Source organism: Elephas maximus, chromosome 18, assembly GCF_024166365.1.
Source record: "Elephas maximus indicus isolate mEleMax1 chromosome 18, mEleMax1 primary haplotype, whole genome shotgun sequence".
In the NCBI taxonomy this organism is placed as follows: domain Eukaryota; kingdom Metazoa; phylum Chordata; class Mammalia; order Proboscidea; family Elephantidae; genus Elephas; species Elephas maximus.
Window position 1 is genome coordinate 44,046,758 of NC_064836.1, and position 21,979 is coordinate 44,068,736.

Here is a 21,979-nt window from a genome sequence, read left to right on the forward strand (position 1 = left end):
TGAATTGCTAATAGGCTATCATCACCAACATCAGTAATAAAAATTTAAAATATTCATAAAACTGGGCTGAAAATATGCTCCCAGGTCTAGTGGGCAGTGAAGAATCTGGTCAATGCGTAACTTGAAAAACTAGTTCTTGAGTATCTTATAGCATGTTTTAGCTGGATTGAAAACTAGCCCTCTTCTAAAAAAAAAAAAAGAGTACAAATATCTTGTGCTGTTTCGGCCTGTTTGCTATATTAAAGTGCTTTCACAAAACTAACACCACGGTGCCAATTCAATATAAAAAGTGGGAAAGATGCCCCTCCTTTTCTTCGGAAAGTTGATGTACCTTTTCCACGTTTGTATTTGCTCAAAGATTAAGCTCTGTCTCTGGGACAATCCTGAGTAGGTGTCTCACAAATAGAAAGACTGGACTCCCAAGGCTTCATTCATTTTAGCCAACATCCCTGGAACCATCCTTTGTGCACCGTATTTATTCAATGCCAGGTCCAGGTCGGGGCACAAAGGCCAACGGGAGGCAACCGAAGGGACTACCTAACCCAAAACCCAGTGCCGTCGAGTCGATTCCGACTCACAGCAAGTCTACAGGACAGAGTACAACTAGCCACATAGAGTTTCCAAGGAGCGCCTGGCGGATTGGAACTGCGGATCCTTTGGTTAGCAGCCATAGCACTTAACCACTACGCCACCAGGGTTTCCTGAAGTATCTACCTAGGAGTTTTAAACAACCTAAAGTACAGCAGGGCGGCTGATTACCCAGTCAACGTGTCTGTAATTAATACGGCAAAAAGGGTGAGGATCAATCACATAAATACAAGGGTTCCCCTGTCGTCTGGTCCGTGTCGCTCCATGAAGCCCTAAGTCAAGAGCGCTGGCGCTAGAGCTGAGTCTCGAACTCGCCCCTCCGCTAAGAGGGTGTCAAGGCGCAGAGTGGAAAAGGACGGCTGAGGGGAGTGAAGAGCCTGAGACAGTAGAGCGGACGCGGCCCACGCGACCCCCGAAGGCGCTGCAGCAGGTGGCGCCGCCGGGGGGGGGCCATTCTAGCCTCAGCACGGATCTTTCGCCCGAGGCAGCCCAAGCCGCCGTGGGATTCGGTGTCTGACTCAAGGGTGGGCGCCCGGCGCGTGGCGGGGCCGAGGGCGCGTCGGGGCGCGCGCAGCGCTGCCCGAGTCTCGGGGGCGGGCTCGCGGGGAAGCCCCGCCCCTCAGGCTCCTCCCCCCGGGGTGCGCGAGCTGGTCCCGCGCGGCGCCAACCTTTTCCCGGGTCATCGCCCCTCCCCTCTTCCGGACCGCGAGCCCCCCGCGCGCTGCCTCGGGGCCGCGCTCGCTCGCCCGCCCGCCCGTCAGCCCGCCCGCCCTCTCAGCGCGCGCTCGCCCGCCCGACGACGCGGGAGCCGCACGCGCCGGACGAGGTTCCCCGCGCTCCCTCTGCCGAGCGCGGGCCCGCAGACGCGGCACCCTCGGTTCTCGGCCCGGGAGACTGTCCGGGCCGCCCACTCTGCGGCCCCGGAGCTGCGGCGGCGGCGGTGAGGAAACCGGGCCGGGGGAGGCGGACATGGCGGGGCTGAGGGGATCGGCGCGGGGGAGGGTGGTCCGCGCGCCCCTGTGGCCACGTCGAAGGCTCGCTGACGGGGCTGCGCCTGGGAAAACGGAGGGCTGGACCGAACCGGGCTGCACCGGCGCCGGCTCCGGTGAGGGAAGGGCCAGGGGCGGCGGGGCGGTCCGCGAGGGTGTCCGCGGGACCCTCGGCGGGCTACGCGGAGAGGAGACGCCGCCGGGAGCGAGGCTCCTGCCACGTTTCCACTGCGCCGGGGCGCGCGTTACCTTCCGCTTTGGGGTGGGCGACAGCCCTGCGCCTTCCCACCCTCATACCGACCCCCTCCGCGTCCCCGGGCTTCCGCTCCCCCTTTTGAGGCCGGCTTTGCTGTGTGTGGGGGGGGGGGGGTCGCGCGTGAGGGAAGCCTGGTCCTCGAACCCAGGGCCACTCGCCCATTGGACTCCAGTCTGGGCGCACAGGAACCGGGATGCTTGGGGGCAGGAGGGGGACTGGGCCCCGGGGCCATTTCCCTCAACTTTGGGGAAACCCGGGATTGCAGAAGTTGGACGCAGCTCGCAGGCCTTTCTTTCAGAGATGGGGATGCCTGATGTCTACTCACCTAGCACTCCAAAAGCCAAGCGCGAGTGCTCAGCACCAGGTCCTGGTGGCTCACAGAGTCACCCTCCCGGCCCCTGGGAACGCTGCTTTTCTCCCCATGGTCTGGAGAGCCCCCTTTGTAACGCCCCCGAGGCAGGTCAAGGTCTCACCCCACAGGCCGGTGTTCCCGCTTTCTCAACCTTGGAACGTCTATCAGGAGAAATATTGGCTTCTAGAAACGGTGGCGATTAGGTTTTCGTTACAAGGGAGGGAAAAGTTATAAACTCCTGGAATGCAGGGCTTGCGTTCCCTTTGGATTTTATCCATGCAGTCGTGAGCAGAGGAGCCTGTGGAACAAAGTAGAACTTGAGGGGCAGCGGCTGCCGTGACTACGTCCCAGGATGACGTCACCGTGCGATGTTTAAAATGGGAGATTTTTGCTCCGAGTGTGGGTGAAAGAATTGTGGCTTACTTACTTACCCAAGACGCCTAAGGTCTTCTTAGTCCCGCTTGCTTTTGTTTTTCCTCTCCCTGACTTTATTACTCTCTCCCTTTCACCTTTTGGTATTCCTAGAATACTGGTTTGGGGCGGGGGGGGGGGTTAGTTTTTCAGCTTTTCCAGTCATCGTTCCTTCAGAATGGGGGGGGGGGGAGTAATTTCATATGACTCATCTGTGTTAGAACCAAAAGCAAAAAAGGAAGACCACTGAGTGTTTTTTTTTTTCCTTCCTTTCTTCCTTTTTATTTTTTTAATGTGAAGGAGCAAAACAAAAAACAGAAAAACCCCAACACTGATATGTAGCACATAGCTGGCAAATGTAATGAATGAGGAGACTGATCTACTTAAAGATTCAGAACATCCCTTTAGTGTGGTTCCTTGTTTTCTTTGGTGGGGTGGAAGCTAGTGTAATACCATCAGCAACTTTCTTCCCAAACCGTGTATTAAATTGCAGTGGGTTTTCTTTTCCGTGGTAACACGGTGGTGTATGAATGTAGCTTTATAAAGTAGAAATGGCTTGCATTTTTCAGGAGGAGGCAGCATGGTGGTTGTGGTGGGCTAGGGGTGTGTGTGCCCACGGAGACCAGTGCCTGGTAGTTGATAGTGGAAGGTGGATTTGGCATTCTAAGTTTCCAGAAAGAAGGTTTGGGTGTCTTCCCATCCAGGATCAGGGTGGCTATGGCTGCCAGCACACCTCTCAGATAACCATATGGAATTTATTTCACAAGGAGGTCCCCTGTTTGAATTTGCACACAAAGTAAAGGGATCACATTAAGAAGAGAGACATTAAGAAGCAGATTTGAGAAAGGGAAAAAAAGGAAGTTTTATTTTTTGAATGTGTGGGAATACAAACTGTGGCTGGGTTAGCCAGTTTTTATACTAAACATAGCAGAAGCCGTATATCTTTAATAATTGGCTCCAAAAAAGGTGATGTTGCTTAGTAAGCGCAGCATCTGAATAACTCCAAGTTACTTATAGCAGCCAAATGAATGAGCTCATTGCGTAAAGAGAGAATACTCATCGAACCAAACTCAGGATAAGGTTTTTGCCTTTATGAATTAATCAGTGATAAATCAGATCTGCCATTAAAGAAAAAAAAGTCCTTCTTTGAGGCAGTTCCAAAATGTGGCTAAATATCTGCTTATTTCTTTTAGTTTTATCTTCCATGGATGACCCTGAGTTTCCATTGTCTTTAAATACGTTTTGATAGAGCCACTGTTTTAATGTCTTGTCTTTTAGGTAAATAAATCTCCCTTCCTGAAAAAGCACTTACATAAATTCAATATTGGATTTTTTTTAAGTATGTAACAGCTTTATTGAGATGCAATTCACATACCATACAATTCACTCATTTAAAATGTATAGTTTGATGGTTTTAGTGTAGAGTTTTAGAAGCCTCACCACAATCAATCGTAGAACATTTTCATCACTCCAAAAAGAAACCCTGAACCCATTAGCAATCACTCGCGTTCCCCGCTCCACCTTCCCTAACCTTAGCCACTAACCTGTTTTCTGCCTTTATAGATTTGCCTGTATTGGGCATTTAATGTAAGACCATACAATATATGGTCTTTTATGATTGGCTTCTTTCCCTTAGCATCATGTTTTTATGGTTCATCTGTGTCATAGCATGTGTCAGTACCTTAGTCCTTTTTATGGCTGAATAATATTCCAACGTGTGGAGGTATACTGCATTTTATTTTTCTATTCATCAGTTGATCAATTGTTCATCAATTGTGTTGCTTCTACTTTTTGGCTATTATGAAGAATGCTGCTATGAACATTCATGTACAAGTCTTTTTGTGGACATATGTTTTCATTTTTCTTGGATCTGTACCTAGGAATATAATTGCCGGGTCGTATGGTAAACTCTAAATTTAACCCTTTTAGGAACTGCCAGACTTTTCCAAAATGGCTTTATAATGCTAGATCTTAAAGTGGACTATTTTTTATTTTAAAACTCAATCATTTCACAAAATTTTAAACTTAAATTATTGTAGTTAAATATTGACACATTTAGTAAAAACTATTATAGTGCTTCTCTGATACCAAAACCAAACCAAACCTTTTGCCATCAAATCGATTCCAACTTATAACAATCCATAGGACGGAGTAGAACTGCCCCATAGGGTTTCCAAGGAGCAGCTGGTGAATTATAAACGCCAGCCTTTTGGTTAGCAGTAGAACACTTAACCACTGTGCTACCAGGGCTCCCAACAGGAGCAGTTTAGAGTACTCTCTCTACTGAACTTCATAAAGCTAAGTGATAAGATTCTTAGATAGTATTTTATAATAGTAAACTTTTTATGATAGAAACATAAATTAGTGATTGTTCCATACTTCAGATATGAGCCAGTGGAACACAAGATAAAATTGGGAGGAGGAAAGGGAGTTACAAAGGAGGAGTGTTTTACAGAGCTTTATCTTTTAGTTTTTATACTTTGTGTTTTTGAGAAAACCTGTTTTATCTTTGCAGGGCAAGATGAAGAATGAAATTGCTGCTGTTGTCTTCTTTTTCACAAGGCTAGTTCGAAAACATGATAAGTTGAAAAAAGAGGCAGTTGAGAGATTTGCTGAGAAATTGACTCTAATACTTCAAGAAAAGTATAAAAATCATTGGTATCCTGAAAAACCATCAAAGGGACAGGCCTACAGGTAAGGGAGTAGACTGGACAGTTGGATTGGACTAAGCGAAGAGGGCGATCAGTTCCTGAAATGGGTGCAAAGCCAGAGGACCGAAGGGTATCTGGATCATGCCTATCACAGTTTTACTTGCAAAATACAGCACAGCTATTTCTTGATGGGGTCCCACTGCCTGTCCTTAGGAGCCCAACACTGTAGGCTCATAGGGGTTAGTCTTCTGGTGGCTTATAGTTTGACTCATAACTGCGTTCCTTTTTATATATATCAGAGGTACTAAGGGTTTGCACAATTCTAGAGAACCCCTAAAACTGTCACCCACAAATGGTCATGGTGATAGTTGAGGGACTTGAGTTCTCTTGTGTCTAAAAATAAAATTACAAGTTACATGTTTTCGGGGGGAAGAAAGTTTTATGGAGAAAGGGAACAAAGATTATTAGATACCTAATACTAAGTTCTTGATACTTACAAGAATAATTTTGTGTTAGAAGCCAGCATACCTATTTTATAGATGAAGGTAACTCACCTATGATCCACAGCTGGTCAGTGTTGGCACCAGGATTTGAACTTAGGTCTAAATGACACCAAAGTCTTACGAGCTTTCTGTATACCACAGTATGACCACTGCCTTGGTGCTGGGAGGGAAGGTAATTCTCAGTTGCACCCCTCTTGTGCTTTGGTTTATAAGTTACATTTACAGTTTAAAGTAGAGCAGGCTTCTGCAAAACATGTCCTGGCATGCTTACTCCCTAGTATTTATGTGACTGCTTGGGAACCTGGGTTGAGAATGTTTTGTTGCTAAACTCAGCTGTTAAACTTTGCTCCATTTGTGGATGTGGGCACAAAAATGGAACAGTTGTGACTGTAGAAATTCTCTTTGATTTATGCATATTGCTGTCCCCAAAGTTTCCTCCACAAATCAGCTCTTTTGTGCTTTGGTATAAAAAGGAGTTTCTTTTAGTTACTGAGTTGCAAATGCAGGACTATTCAAGGAGCCTAGGAGAGAGGTGAAAATAAGGGTTTTGTTTTTTTTTTTCTAAAACTCAGGTAAGCCTGTATCCTATTGACAAGAATTCAGGTAATTGGTAGGTTTTCCACCACTTCATTGTTATCCAAAGAGGTTTCCTAATAAATTGAAAAATATGGTGAATTAAAGTAAAAATGTGGATAGTCTGTGTAAAGTAGGCTTAAGTTATCTTTTATTTTTACTTTTCATGATTCTCTTAGTTTTTTTTTTGTTTTCATGTCACATTTATGATAGTATAAACAGTTTTTGTGAGGTAGAGCTGTTCAGTCTTTTTACACTGATCTAATTGACACTGGATGAAGGCTTTGGAAGTGCCAAGCTACCATACTATTACTGAAAAAGAAGACGCTGTCAAGTAAATGTGTAAGGGTCAAATAGTGTACATTTTCATTTCCATTAGTTCTAAAAACCCGAGAAGAAAGTTTGTCAAATAGGATTAAGTTGGCATGTGATCAGAAGTATCATTATTGAGTCATTTTGAAGCTGTCTTTGAAGGAGAAAACGGTTGGATTTAATGGTGGGTCTTTACTGTTGTAAAAATGAACAGAATATAGGATTAACCAGAGTTAATAGACTCTTCAGTCCATAAGGAGGTTGGAAGTATTCTTTCTGTTCCAAAATGTGCATAAATTAAAATTGTTTGTCTGCAATATATATAGATAAAATGTTTGTGGAGGACAAGTCGGGAATATTATGGTCTATAAAAATATTCATATGCTTTGAACAGTAAGTCTCTCAGACTACTGTAGAAGCGTATCCGAAATGCAGACAAATATGTATGAATATGGACATTTCTTATACTTTATAACTGCAAAAATTGGAAAGAACTGAATTGTTAACATTAGGGAAATGATATACTATTTTTTGTGCAACTTTTAAAATCTTGTTTTTCAAGAGTAATTAAGGGATAACTAGTCACGGTATGTAGATTAAAAAAACGGTGAATATGTAAGGTATGCAGATTTTGTTGAAGCAAAGTCTCTGTTTAAGTGTCTGTATTTTCATATGTATTTTTTAAGCTTACAGCTGACATAAGAAAAATATACACAGCTAAGATATATCTTCTTACCCTTAGCTGATTTTGATCCTGGGGCCCATGGGAGTTTTAAATAATCCTGTATGCAACATTAGAACCTATAGCATAGGACCATTTTATGAAAAGGACCAAGTGGCATTTTATATACTATAAGACAGTTTTTTTCATTCAGAATTTGTTGTATTGTTGATGGTGATGTAATATAGGTACAGACAGAATAGAGTGCTGTTTAGTAATGTGAGTTTTGAAGTCAAATAGCCTGAATTCAAACCTTGGATCCACCACTTGCTACCTGTTTGATGTTGAGAAAGTTACTTAAACTCTGCCTCCTTTTTCCTTACAGGGGGGATAATAGTATCTAACTCATATGACAGTTGTGAGAATTAAAGAGTTGACACATGCAAAGCATTTAGAAAACTATCTGTTGTGTAGTAAACCCTTAAGTAAAGTTATTATTATTTAGAAACATTTGTTAGCTATTATGCAAATTGTTTTTAATGAAAATCAAAACCAACTAATTAAATACTTTAGTTTTTTTTTTTTAACTTTAAAAGCATGTTACTCCATTGAGAGAGCATTGTGTTTTGTCAATTAACTTGTATTGTCCATATTTTGTAACTTAAAGTAAAATGACTTACCTAAGTTCACCTTGTAAATAAGTACTAGGTTTATTGGCCAGGTTTTCTTAATTGATTTCCTAGTAGTAGTAGATTTTAGGCAGTAAATACTTTCTATTGTAGTTTCCCTTTTCCTAATTAAATAGAATGCTATTTTTGACATATTCACCCAGGGAGTTAGTTTTGGCATTCCATTAGGTAAATGTAGTATTTCTTAAGTTTTAAAAAAAAAAAATGTAAGAGGCTTTATTGGTTGAGAAATTTTTCTTTCTTTTTTTCCTTTTCTAAATTATTTTGTTTTTGAGAATATGCACAGTAAAACATACACCAATTCAACAGTTTCTACATAAACAATTTAGTGACATTGATTACATTGAGTTGTGCAGCCATTCTCACCCTGCTTTTCTGAGTTGTTCCTCTCTCAGTAACATAACCTCACTGGCTTCTAAGGTTTCTATCTAATCTTTCGAGTTGCTGTTGTCAATTTGATCCCATATAGATAGTTCTGGAAAGAGCATAATGCTCAAGGCAGAAGTTTTTTTACTAGTTAATCTAAACTGTTGTTTGTTTTTAAGATGATTTCAGGGGATATTTTTGGTTTTGGTGTGGAGATTATCTCAGGGCAGTGGTTTCAGGGGCTTATCTACCCTCCAGGACTCCAGGAAATCTGGAGTCCATGAGAATTTGAAATTCTCTTCTGCATTTTTCCCCTTTGGGATCTTTGATCAAAATATTCAGTAATGGTAGCCGGGCACCATCCTGTTCTTCTGGTCTCATGGCAAAGGAGGGAGTTGCTCATGGAGGCAGTTAGCCACACATTTCATATCCTCCACTTATTCCTGACTCTCCTTTCTTGCTTCGGTGACTAGAGACCACTTGTTATGTCTTAGATGGCCACTTGCAAGGTTTTAAGACCCTAGGTACTACTCAGTGAACTAGGAGGTAGAACAAAAGCACTAAACCCATTATTAGGCCAATTAACTGGAATATTCCATGAAACAATGACCCTAAATCTCCAAATCCAGGAACCAAATCCCATGAGGTGTTTGGTTGAACATAAGCAGCCTCATCTTACTTGTTTTGACAAATTTTTTAAAAAGAAAACCCTGGGGTAACTGAGAAGTTAAATGAGAAAAACCAGTAACTCTTCAGGATTATATTTGGCTTTTAAATATGAGATAAATGGTTCTATGTCCCTGACTAATTCTATATTTATAGAGCAATTCTAAGTAAAGAGCATACTTTTTAATACTTTATTTTATTATCTGGGATATAAAAGGAAAGTAATAACAGATCAAAACCTGCCATAAGAATTTTCAAATATTATTTGAAACATTGGCTGAAGTCTTTTGTTAGCAGGCAGTTTTGTTCTACAGGAACTTGGCCTAGAAAAATTTTGACCTTCAGAGCTCTAAGTAATTTTATGCAACTTTCATACTCCTCCTTGTTCATGTAATGTACATGTGAGGTTGAGTAGTCTCTGGATAAACTGAGGTAGAGTCAGTTCTGGTGATTTGTATGGGCTCACATAATTGTCCTCTTTCCACTAGACTGGGTAATCTTATTGGTTCTGCCTCTTGGCGTGTAGTAATAAGTAATACTAAATACTATTATGCTAATACTAATATATGTAACTAGGTTTATGGTTAAAATTTAGTTAAAGCCATAAATGTACCTTCTCTTTGTTGTAGATGCATCCGTGTCAATAAGTTTCAGAGAGTTGATCCTGATGTCCTGAAAGCCTGTGAGAACAGCTGCATCTTGTACAGTGACCTGGGCTTGCCAAAGGAGCTCACTCTGTGGGTGGACCCATGTGAGGTGTGCTGTCGGTGAGTTCTCAATTTTGCCAGCTCACTAATTACTGTGCCAAAACAGATTTTCCATGAAATTTTCTCATGTACTGCTTGCCTGTGTATCTTTACAACCAGGAGCTAGTGGTTTGGCTTTGATAGAAGTGAATTTTATTAAGTGCCCTTATGGAGGTGATGGTGAAGGGCTGCTCACATTTGTGTTTTGCAACTGAAGAAACTAAGAAATTGATTGAGCAGGTTTTTTTCTAGAGCGTTGCCGAGAAGTTTATTGTAGAACTTAGACACCCAGACTCCTCTAGGTCAGTTAGCCTTTTCTTTCATTGGTATTCACTTGTCCTTTTTCCTTTTTCCTACCACTGCTTATGATTTTAAGAAAATCTTTGCATTCTATTAATATGATTAAGATTTTTCCAAAAATAGGTTGTGATGTTATAAAAATGTTGTGGCGGGGCAACTGACCTCCTCTAACTTCACAGAGGGGAAGGAGAATTATTATCAACATCAACTGCCTATGGCTGATTCCTATGAGGCAGAAGTCAGATGTACCTCCTCCTGCCAACCTTTTTACCCGTTATAATACCAACTGTCTCTCTCACGGCACTCTACTTCTCTGTTCAATAATTTGTTGTAGTGGCCACACAGAACTCACAGACCATACTCACAGTTACGAGGTTTATTAGGGAGGTAACAGATTACAGTTCAGGTTCTAGAAGGCTCAGGATAAAGTTCTTTAATCAGGACAGCCTCCTTTCAGCTGTGCCCATAGGCACATCTCTCTCCGGCCCCTCAGCCTCTGCCCTGCTCAGGCAGTTGTTACAAAGCTCTTTTAGCTTTGCCAATAAGTGCCTAGAGGCACCCCAACTCTACCAGTAACCCTTGGCAGAAGGCGCTCAGCTTTAATACCGTGAATCAGCAAATAGCCCCACCAAGAGCCCAGAGGCACCCTACTCTGCCAGCAAGCCTCCTGCCCAAAGGTGCTCAGGGTCTCACTTCCTGGGCTGGGAAGCCCACTGTGCTGTCTCCTGGTTCTGCTGCCTCTGCTGCTTTTTTTTTTTTTGCGCCACCGTCTACTCTTCTTGGTTGTGAGGTCCCCTCTGTCCACCCCTAGGATACCTCATTTTAAGCCTAGTGGAATGGAAAAACTGACCAATCCCCTTGTTAGGATTCCATTCACCTTATTTGGATGGTTCCACCCCCACAAGGGTGTCATGCTCCTTATTTATATTACTAGCGAGCTATCCAGTCCCCTTGGTGAGCCATAGGCACCTCATTTGCATAGTCCCACCCAGTCATTTGGTGGAAGTTACAAAGATTATGGCTAGAAGGGCCGTATTAAGTAACGCACTGCACTGCAGATGTGATTTTTTCCACAGCTAATAAAGATCACTTTCAGAGCATAGCATGTTCACTCAGGGGTAACTGAACCCCAAAAAGAAAGACTTGCTAGCAATTGAGTAGAAGTGATTGCTGTAAGTTAATAGAGGAGATTGAGATACTGTGAAGTGCGTTTGGACCAAAACTGGGAAGATAAATATTCTGAAAATGAAAATAAACCAGATATAGTAGTTATATATAATAAAACAAATATCTGAGATTGATTGGAGGATAATAGCTTACTGATATACTAGAGACTAACTTAGGCTTATGGAAAAAAATCAAGATGTACTCGGGGAGCATTCTTTATAGTCTCACTTCATCAGGATTAAATGTTAGAAGGGTTCAGAGAGTTCTATATAGTTAGAAAGGGTATCACTGAGTTAAATATTTAGAGGATATAGAACAGATGACAGATTTTTCCCACGATAACAAGGCCTGAGAATAGCTGATAGCTTCATTATCCACTCAACAGTCTACAACTTTTATTTTTGTAACTTTCTGCAATCCTTTTTTTTTTTTCATGCTGTATAGTATTAGCAGGGATGGACTACCCAATAAGGAGGGTAAGCACATGCTTAGGGCATCAACAAAACAGGGGTACCAGTTGTCCCAAGCAAAGACCCATAGGACACAAGGATAAGCAGACGTAGGACACTGTAGAAGGGAACTGCCAGGGCACTAAAAGGAACTGAGACCAGTTCCAGTGCGTGAGAATGTTCAGCAGGGTCGTGAGGGCGCCCACATGCAAGGTTGTTTAAGCTGTGAGGCCCCTACCAGTTCAACAACTTCATTAACATCTATCTCCTATAGCCCCCTCCCATGTAATTGCAACCCCTTGTCTTATGGGTCTCCTGGGAGTATACTGTTTCTTTCTAACAAATGAGGTGGGTGTAGGCTTGTCCAGTCTAACTCTTGGTACATTCACCCAGTATGCAGCTGTATGCAACATGAGCGGTTACTGGGCAAGGATGGATTATATTATTAGATAACAGGTCTCTGATCCATTTTGAGAGAACTGTCTTGTATATCCACATCTGCTGATCGTGCAGCTTCAGCCAGGAGGGCCAGCAGTGCTCTTCGCTGTGATACAGACACAAAGGTATGCTCTCGTGCATGTCCTGGTAAACAACCAATGGGAACTCCAGTCCTTGATGATGAGCAGAAGTGCGGGAACTCAAATTAGTCAGCCATTGCAATGAATTCAGTCAAGTTACTTTTTAACTGTATAGCTTTCATATACAGAGTTATGTCCAGTTTTGTAAACAATATTTATAACTTTTTAGTGTCTCTGTGAGTTGGAATCGACTCAGTGGCAACTGTTTTTTTTTTCTTTTAAACTTTAAAATATGTTTGGCATACATGCAGTTACTATCTAGCACATATTTAACATAATACTAACATGGGTAAAAATTTACTATAGTACATAGTAAACACCCAGAAATACTGGAAATACTATTTATCTAACATGAAAAGTTTTAATTTATATATCAGTTGAGTTTCATTTTTTGTCTGTTGTGTGGGACACAATGCTTGATATTACTCTATATTTGCTAATAAACAAGGTATTAGGCGTACCCCCCTTCTGCATTCAGTCGCTAACTGCTAACATTATAGTCCCATTTAAAAACTTAAATCATGGATAGCTAAGACACACACGTAACACACACATATACATGTATATGTATAACTCACATAACCTATTCAAATGTATGGGTAAGCAGAGCAGGGGTACCACAGAGCATCAGTGTTTAGGGCATTCACATGCGTTAATCTGGCCTTGAGTATTAGATACTATTGATTTGTTTCAAATTAAAATGTTTTACCAGTGTGTCATTGAAAAATGGGAAATTTTAAAGTTCATTACTAATTCTAAGGAATTAACTGCACATTCTAATATTACGGTAATACAGCCAGCAGCTTCACTTAGCATTGAGAAAGCCCTCATGCCAGAACGCTGCAAAGGAAGATGAAGAGCCTGTTTGAACTTGCCTGTCAAAGAAATTTGAGTTAATAAAGCTGATCCTTCAATCATTAGATGTCTGCCATTGAATTAGGTTTCTGTTCCTACAAAGGCAGGGATTTTTCTCAAATTGCCCCACCTTTCTGTTTTGCTTGAATTTTTACTCTGTTAGTGGACAAAACTGAAGGTAGGCCTAAGCTCGTTAATGCCACTAGCATTAACTCATGAATTAACCTTTGATTATATTGAGATTGTGGAGTCTTTCAACCATGTAGAGGAAGGAAGAGTAAATTTCTACTGCTAAAGCCCTATGCTAAGTAACCTGGAATATGCATGAATTCTGTGTTGTGAGGAACTCGCCCAGTTGTTCAGACATCTTCTCCCAAGAAGAATCTCCAACCAAAGACCAACAGCTGTCCAGCAGGCTCCAGCTTCCTCGCCCAGCAGATAGAAAACTGAGGCCTGAAGAGACTAAATGACTTGCCTCCTGGTCACAGAGCTAGTTAGTGGTAAAGCCAGACCAGATTCAAGTCCAGTGATCTTTCTACCATCCAGTAGCACCTTCTTTTATGAGGTAAACTGAAAAAGAAAAGAGAGCTATGTACCATATTTGGGTAGCATTTATGACACCTTCCATCCTGTTGAAGTGGAAGACAGCACAGCTATATAAAGAAGTAGAACTCGTCTAGGAAACTGCTTGAGTTCCATATACACTTTCAGAGGCTTTAGAGCAGTCAGGCCTTTTACTTTATCAGATACTCCTGATTTAGAGACAATTTGAGATGAAACTAATTGACATCCCTATTTTTCTGTCAAATCAAAAACTTGACATTATTTCTACTTAGTTATTTGTTCTTAAGCTTAGAATCACTTCGTGTTTCTAACTTTAATTACATGTTCTGTAAGAACTGCTTAACAACTAATTTTCTTCTAACACTTAGTAGAAATTGTTCCTTAGTGTTTACATTGTGCAGTTTATTTAGATAGATTTGTGGGTTTCTCCTTTATTCTCTAAATAAAAATTTTATTATGCCATTTTCCCTCATCAAAATATTTATTTATTTATTTTTAGTAACCAGCAGCCTAGGTTATATATTTAAATTTTTTTTTTTTTTTCTGAAATCAAGGTTTCAGAATGTTTTGAAAGGATGAAAAGGCATGTTCACTTTATATGAGGTAGGCGATATAACTTAAGCAAAAGCCCTTTATTTTACTCAACAATAGTCTTTTTTCCTTTAATCTCAATTAATGCCCGAGTTCTCATTTTTGTCAGTGTGGGTGAAGGAAACACAGGCCCATTTTTTATTTAATTTTGGTAAAAGTAAATTCATAAGATACATATGGTGATTTGTGATTTGAATTACTAGAATGTACATTACAGGAGATACTTTCAAACACATCAGAAAATTTTACTGTAAAACCAGTGTCAGTGGTACCTAAAAAAATGTAATCAAAACGATGACTTTGTCTTTGATGTCTTAAATAATTATTTCTGTTCGGAAGCAGTAGAAAAGAAAGACAATTGAGAAAGAGAATGGGTCACTTCTATTGGTACTGAAATAGATCAGACGGGGAGAGTTGTGACTGGTTTGCTGGTATGTATGGAGCTGGGTTTAAGGTATTAAATGTGTAGGGTCAAGCTCTGGGAGTGTTTCTCTTTTGCCTGAGACTAATGATATGTCCAGACCCGTTTAATTGTTTTTATGGATAGTTCTTGTTTTTGATGTGACTTCAAGGTTTGTTAAGTATTTTATTTTATTCTTAGGTATGGAGAAAAAAACAATGCCTTCATTGTTGCCAGCTTTGAACGTGAGGATGAGAACAAGGATGAGATCTCCAAGAAAGTTACCAGGGCCCTTGATAAGGTTACCTCTGATTATCATTCGGGATCCTCTTCTTCAGATGAAGAAACCAGTAAGGATGTGAAACCCAGTTCGGTGACTGCAACCCCCAGCCCTGTGTACCAGGTAACCATGAAATGGCTTCATGTTGAACTGCATGGGCCGGGCTTGCCAGGTGCTCCAGGAAGTCCTGCTTATGTTGCCCAAGGTTTCTAATTTGATATTCTAGATTACAGATCTTGCCTTTCCACGCCAAAGGGAAGCTGGACCTCTGACATGTAAATAGGCATCCTGGTTCACTTTCAGTCAGGAGCCCTGGTGGTGCAGTGGTTAAGTGTTTGACTCCTAACCAAAAGGTTGGCAGTTGGAATCTACCAGCTGCTCCTGGAAACCCTGTGGGGCAGTACTCTGTCCTATAGGGTCACTATGAGTCGGAATCGACTCAGTGGCAATGGATTTGGTTTTGGTTTTTTTGGTTCACTTCATCAAAGGTCTGCTTTACTACACAGTAGTTAGGGTAAATATATTTCAAAATAGTGTGGCAAAGAATAGAGAAATTGTGATGATAAAACATTCGTGAGGTTTTAAAATTCTTTATTCAAACTTGAACACTCATTTTTTGTGGTACCTTTATGCTTGACTTCCTTGTTCCTCTCTCCTTTTTCATGATTAAAGAGAAACTTCATTTAAATTGTATTTTAGTTAATTTTATCCTGAAGCCAAAACAGTGTCTCCCTCTGTGCTCTAACGGTTGAAAAGCCATATAGCAAGTGCACATGCATACACAGACTCAGTCACTTATTTTTTTTATACCCCCGTACCAAACACATTTAATGTCTTTTAAAAAATCTCTACCACTGTGCAAACTTTCACTGAAAACACAATAAAATATTAAAACAAAAAAAATCTCAACCAGACAACTCTTCAACAGAAAAGATATTTTTAAAGTCGGAAAAGTTTAAAGAGATCTTTTGAGTTGAGCCTTATTCTGTACACATTATTGTTAGGTGTCATCGAGTTGGCTCCAACTCATAGCGACCATACATATAACAGAACGAGATGTTGCTTGATCCTGCATCATCCTCCAAATCGTTACTATGCTTGAGCCATTGTTGGAGCCACTGTGTAAATCTGTCTCATCAAGGGCCTCTGTCTTTTTCACTGACTTTCTGCTTCACTAAGCAAGATGTCTTTCTCCAGCAATTGGTCCCTCCTCATGATGTGTCCAAAATAAGCGAGACCGAGGCTCGCCATCCTCACTTCAAAGGGAGCATTCTGAATGTACTTCCCCCAAGCCTGATTTGTTCACTCTTCTGGCAGTCCGTGGTATATTCGATGCGTCAGTTCTTCTTCGATCTTCCTTTTTCGTTGTCCAGTGCTTGCACACATATGAGGCAGTTGAAAATACCACGGCTTAGGTCAGGCACACCATAGTCATCAGAGTGCCATCTTTGCTTTTTAACATTTTTAAAAGCTCTTTTGCTGCAGATTTGTCCAGTGTAAAATATGCCGTTTGATTTCTTGACTGCTGTTTCCATGGGTGTTGATCATTGGTCCAAATAGAATGAAATCCTTGACAACTTGAATTTCTTCACTACTTATCGTACAGTAGTTTATGGGCCGAGTTGTGAAGATTTTTGTTTTCATGTTCAGACGTAATCCATACTGAGGCTATAGTCTTTGACTTTCATCAGCAAGTGCTTCAGGTTGTCTTCACTTTCAACAAACAAGATTGTGTCTTAACATATCACACGTTGTTAATGAGTCTTCTCCAGTGCTGATACCACGATAGTCCAAGTCCAGCTCAGTATACAGATTGAATAAGTAAGGTGAAAGGATACAACCCTGACATACACCTTTTCTGATTATAAACCACACAGGATCCCCTCGTTCTGTTCAAATGACTACCTCGCGGTTTGTGTACAGGTTCTTTAAGAGCACAATTAGTTATTCTGGAATTCCCATTCTTTGTAATGTTGTCCATAATTGGTTGATCCACGCAGTTAGATACCTTTGCATAGTCGATAAAACAGAGATAAACATCTTTCTGGTGTTCTCATGCTTTTGGCCAAAATTCATGTGACATCATCAATTATATTCCTTATTCCATGTCCACTTCTGAATCCGGCTTGAACTTCTGGCGGTTCCCTGTTGATACACAGCTGCAGCTATTTTTAAATTAGCTTCAGCAAAATTTTGCTAGCACGTGATACTAATGACATTGTTTGGTAATTTTCATATTCCATTTGACTGCCTTTCTTTGGAATAGGCACGAATATGAATTTCTTCCGGTCAGTTAGCCATGTAGCTGTCTCCAAATTTCTTGGTATAGACGGCAAAGCGCATGCATCCATTTGTTGAAGTATCTCACTTGGTATTTCATCAGTTCCTGGATCCTTGATTTTCACCAGTGCCTTCAGCATGGGTTTATTCTATTTTCAGTACCAGCAGTTCATTGAGTTGGAATTGACTCAACAGGAATGGGTTTGATTTTTTTTTCTTGATCATGTGCTACCTCCTGAAGTGGTTGAACATTGACCAGTTCTTTTTGGTACAGTGACTCTGTCCCTTCCATCTTCTTTTCATGCTTTCTGTGTCATTCAGTATTTTGCCTATAGAATCCTTCAGTATTGAATTTGAGGCTTGAATTTTCTCTTCAGTTCTTTTAGCTTAAGAGATGTTGATCATGTTCTTCCTTTCGGGTTTTTTTTAACTCTCCAGGTCTTTGCACATTTCATTATAATACTTTGTCTCCTCGAGCCCCCTTTGAAATCTTCTATTCAGCTCTTTGACTTCATTGTTCTGTTTGCTTTAGCTACTGTATGCTCAAGTGCAAGTTTTAGGGTCTCTTCTGACATCTATTTTATCTTTTCTTTCCTTTTTAATGACCTTTTACTTTGTTTGGTAGGATATGATGTCCTTGATGGCATCCCACAACTCTTCTGGTCTTGGTCATTAGTGTTCAGTGAGTCAAAATGAGATGGTTTCTAAATTGAGGTGGAATGTATTCAAGTTTGTACTTTGGCTCTTGTGGACTTGCTTTGTTTTCCTCAGCCTCAGCTTGAACTTGTATATGAGCAGTTGATCTGTTCCACAGTTGGCCCCTGGGTTTGTCTTGATTAATAAAATTGGACAGTTCCATTGTCTCCACAGATGTAGTCAGTTTGATTCCTGTGTTTTCCATCTGGTGAGGTCCATGTGTATGGTCATTTTTATGTTGTTGAAAAAAAGAATTTCCAGTGAGTAAGTCATTGGTCTTGCAGTATTCTGCCATGTGATCTCCGGTGTCATTTCTATCACCAAGGCTATATTTTCCTGCTTATGTGAGTATAAAATGGTACAACCACTTTGGAAAACTGTTTAAAAGTTAAACACGTATCTGCCCTATTACTCAGCAGTTCCATTCCTGTTTACCCAAGAGAAATGAAAAGATGGCTATAAAACCTTGTATTAGACTGTGTATAGCAGCTTTATTCATAACAGTATTCTAACTAGAAACAAAATGTCCATTAACAGGTGAATTGATTAACAAATGTGATATGTTTATATAGTAGACTAATACTCATCAATAAAACAGAAAGAACTAATGATACACATAATATAGAAGAACCTAAGAAACATTAGGTTGAGCGAAAGAAGCCAGACACAAAAGAATAATGGATGATTCTATTTATCTGAAGTTCAAAAACAGGGAAAACTAATCTGGTGATAGCATTGAGAACAGTAGTTGCCTGTGGGGTGTTAGGATTAACTGGAAGGGGGTATAATTTAAGTTCCAGGCTTTTATCTGCTTTCGGGCAATTTAAAAATCTTACCACCATCCCAGTATAGAAAATAAAAATTTTATTTTGCTACCGTCTTGCAGGATAGGTCAGTTAGCAGTTTGAACTATAAAGTCTTCTATATTTTCCCCATTGTAGGTAATCAAGAATTAACTGTGCTAAGGTTATTTATTGCAACATTATTTTTTGTTTGTTTTTTCAGCATTGTTTTTTAATAGCAAAAGAGTTGGAAGCAATCTAAATGTCCCATCAGTAGGAGACCATTTAATTTAATTACGGTATAGTCATTGCAGTACTACGTAACTGTAAAACCAGAATAAGGAAGGTCTTTATGTATTGATATAAATATCTGCAAGATGTATTGTCATAAAGTACAAAAACCAGGGTACAGAATTGCGTGTGTGTTTAAAGTGTATGCATAGATACATACACAGGTATATGCATAGAATATCTCTGAAGGTATACACACAAAAATTGATTAGTATCTGTTGCTCCTGAGAAGGTGATTGGGTAGCTGGTAGTCAGGTAAGGAAGAGGGACTTTCTACTTACATACTTTTGTACCTTTTGAGTTTTCTGTCATGTGAAGACAATCCTATACAGAATATAAATAATAATTAAAAAAAAAAATACTCGTACTAAGAAGAACAGATAAGAGATCAGAGAAATTTGAAACTCATAGTCAGGGTGTGTGATGTTCTGAGCAGAGTGCTCCAAAACTGCTGATGACATTTTGAATAATGTGAACTTAATGTGCTTACCTGACCTGTGGGAGAAGGTAAGGCCTGTTGTTCCCAAACACCAATCTGGATATATCAGAATCAGCTGGAGAGCTTCATCAGCCTACCTGGGCACTATTTCTAAGATTTCACTAGTCTTACTGTTGAATAAACTAGGGCTGGTCCGTGAACATTTTGTATTTAAAAGCTCCCTAGGTGTCTGTCTCCTTGCTTAACCAGCCAGTTGTGGAAAACACTGGTATAAAACATGATGTGTCATACAAGCTTCCATTCTTTCTGTGTTTTGATCTCTTCTAGTTGAAAAACCCTGAGGGTACAGGCCATCCCTTACCTTTTTTTTTTAATTGTGAAAATATATATAATATACACGATCTCAACAATTTCTACATGTACAGTTCAGTGTCCTCCTTTTATGAAGTTGTTTTAGAGCTGAGTTTGTGTTTAGTTTATTCAGGTATTTCCACATTTATTCGTAAAAACATTGATCACCTGTTATATAGGTAAATGTATATCTCAACCACTGGTTATTAGTGGTTGTCCGGGCCAGGACGGGGAAGCAGTAAGGGAATTGGTGAATTTATATCTATGGTGATGGGAAAATTGGCATCGATAAAGGGTAATGGTTATACAGCTTAACTGATACCACTATAAATTGTACACCAGAAAACAGGCACAATGGCAAATGTGTTAGATACAAATTTTACAGCAACATAACCCCCGCCCCCCCATAAAAAAGATGGCAGTTGCTGATACTACTTAGGTACAACCACACACCTCATGGGATTAGTTATCTTGGTTTGATGCTTAGGATCATGGCTTTGTGGGACTGTCCAGCCAATTTACCCAACACTGTTTTTAGTTTCTGACCTACCCCCAGTATGGCGAGTAGTACCTGGGGTCTTAAAAGTTTGTTAGCAGCCATCCAAGATACAATAGTTGGTCTGTATTCACCTGAATCAGCAGAGGAAGAAGACAACCCAGGGACTGGAGAATGAACTGGACTATAGGTGTAGTTGTCTCCATGAACTGCTGCCTCATTTGCCATGAGACAGCAGAACTAGATGGTGCCTGAGTACTGAATGTTTTGATCAAGAACTCAATAGGGGAGTCCTGATCAAAGCGGGGGAAAATGTGAAACCAAATTTCAAGCTTCTTATAGAATCCAGACTTACTGGGCCCGTTCAGTCTGGAGGAACCCCTGAATCTGTTGCCCTGAGAAAATTTTTGAGCCTTGAGCTGAAACTATCACCTGAAGTCAATGGTTTAGCTGAATTAACAGAGTGTTCACCTTAAGCATTGCACTCTTTTAAGGAATTACCTCTATCAGATCAAATTGACAACAGTAACTCTGAAGCATAAAATAGTTTATGGGGCAGCAAGTCTAAGTCCATGGTGGTGAAATAATACGGAGAGGTAGAATGGTTACACAATGTGAAGAATGTAACCAGTGTCATTGAACTGTACATGTGGAAATTGTTGAATGGGTGTATGATCTGCTGTTTATATTTTCACCTAAAAATAAAACTGATCTATTAAAATTGAGGTTTTTAAAATACACTTAGACATTTAGGAATGTCACTGGGGTTTTGAGTGAGTGACTTTGTCTTTAATTAGGAATCTGGAAGGCCACTTAGTCTTAACATAAAATTTTACTTTTTCCATTGAATTAAGGTTTTCTCTTTTTTACAGGTTTCAGAGCTGATATTCCCACCCATTCCAATGTGGCATCCTTTGCCCAGAAAAAAACCAGCAATGTACCGAGGGAATAGCCATCAGAGTCACTACCCACCTCCTGTTCCATTTGGTTATCCAAATCAGGGAAGGAAGAATAAACCATATCGCCCAATTCCAGTGACATGGGTACCTCCTGGAATGCATTGTGACCGGAATCACTGGATTAATCCTCATATGTTAGCACCTCACTAGCTCCTTTTGATTCTGTTAGTGTCATGTTGAAAGAAAGGTAGAATAAGCCTGACTATATATTAAAAGTTCAAAGTTCATACTCGGTAGTAAAGTTAGATGGACCAAACCATCAAACTTATTTTTATAGAGAAGTTATTGAGAATAATCTTTCTTAAAAATATATATATGCACTTTAGATATATTGATATAGTTTGAGAAACTTTATTAAAGTTAGTCAAGTGCCTGAGTTTTTAATATTGGACTTGAGTATTTATATATTGTGCATCAACTTTGTTGGATACGAGAATACTGTAGAAGTGGACAATCTGTTTTAGCACCTTTGATCATTTACTTTATGGAGAGTATGTAAGTTATTTATACACAGGATATCTATATTTTATGTCATTGTTTAGAAGAATTGCGTGAAATCATGTAGTTGCAAATAAAAAATAGTTTGAGGCATGACAATGTGTGTTTCTCTTCTCTGCATAAAAAAGAAGGGAGAAAGCAAAGGGTTTGTTCTACTTCAGTGTGTTTAAATATTTAGCAAAAAAATAAATAGTATAGGCATGAATCAATATAAATGTTGGAGAGGCTGCAGGGAGATCG

General features: G+C 40.3%; 1 protein-coding gene across 1 annotated transcript; it reads left to right on the forward strand.

The window, feature by feature from the left end:
• The first annotated feature begins 1,248 nt into the window (after positions 1 to 1,248).
• On the forward strand, positions 1,249 to 21,826 carry BTG3 (BTG anti-proliferation factor 3). Its single transcript, XM_049858587.1, has 5 exons — positions 1,249 to 1,528; positions 5,112 to 5,290; positions 9,647 to 9,784; positions 14,869 to 15,070; positions 21,155 to 21,826. Exons 2-5 carry the CDS (start codon positions 5,118 to 5,120, stop codon positions 21,389 to 21,391), a joined length of 750 nt encoding a protein of 249 aa, XP_049714544.1. The 5' UTR covers positions 1,249 to 1,528; positions 5,112 to 5,117; the 3' UTR covers positions 21,392 to 21,826.
• The last annotated feature ends 153 nt before the right edge of the window (positions 21,827 to 21,979 follow it).

Bases quoted from the DNA above. Each gene is read 5' to 3' on its own strand.
- BTG3 (XM_049858587.1), top strand. From the start codon at position 5,118: ATGAAGAATGAAATTGCTGCTGTTGTCTTCTTTTTCACAAGGCTAGTT. The intron at 9,785-14,868 runs GTGAGTTCTCAA...TTTTATTCTTAG, and splicing joins CCATGTGAGGTGTGCTGTCG to GTATGGAGAAAAAAACAATG. The intron at 15,071-21,154 runs GTAACCATGAAA...TCTTTTTTACAG, and splicing joins CCCCCAGCCCTGTGTACCAG to GTTTCAGAGCTGATATTCCC.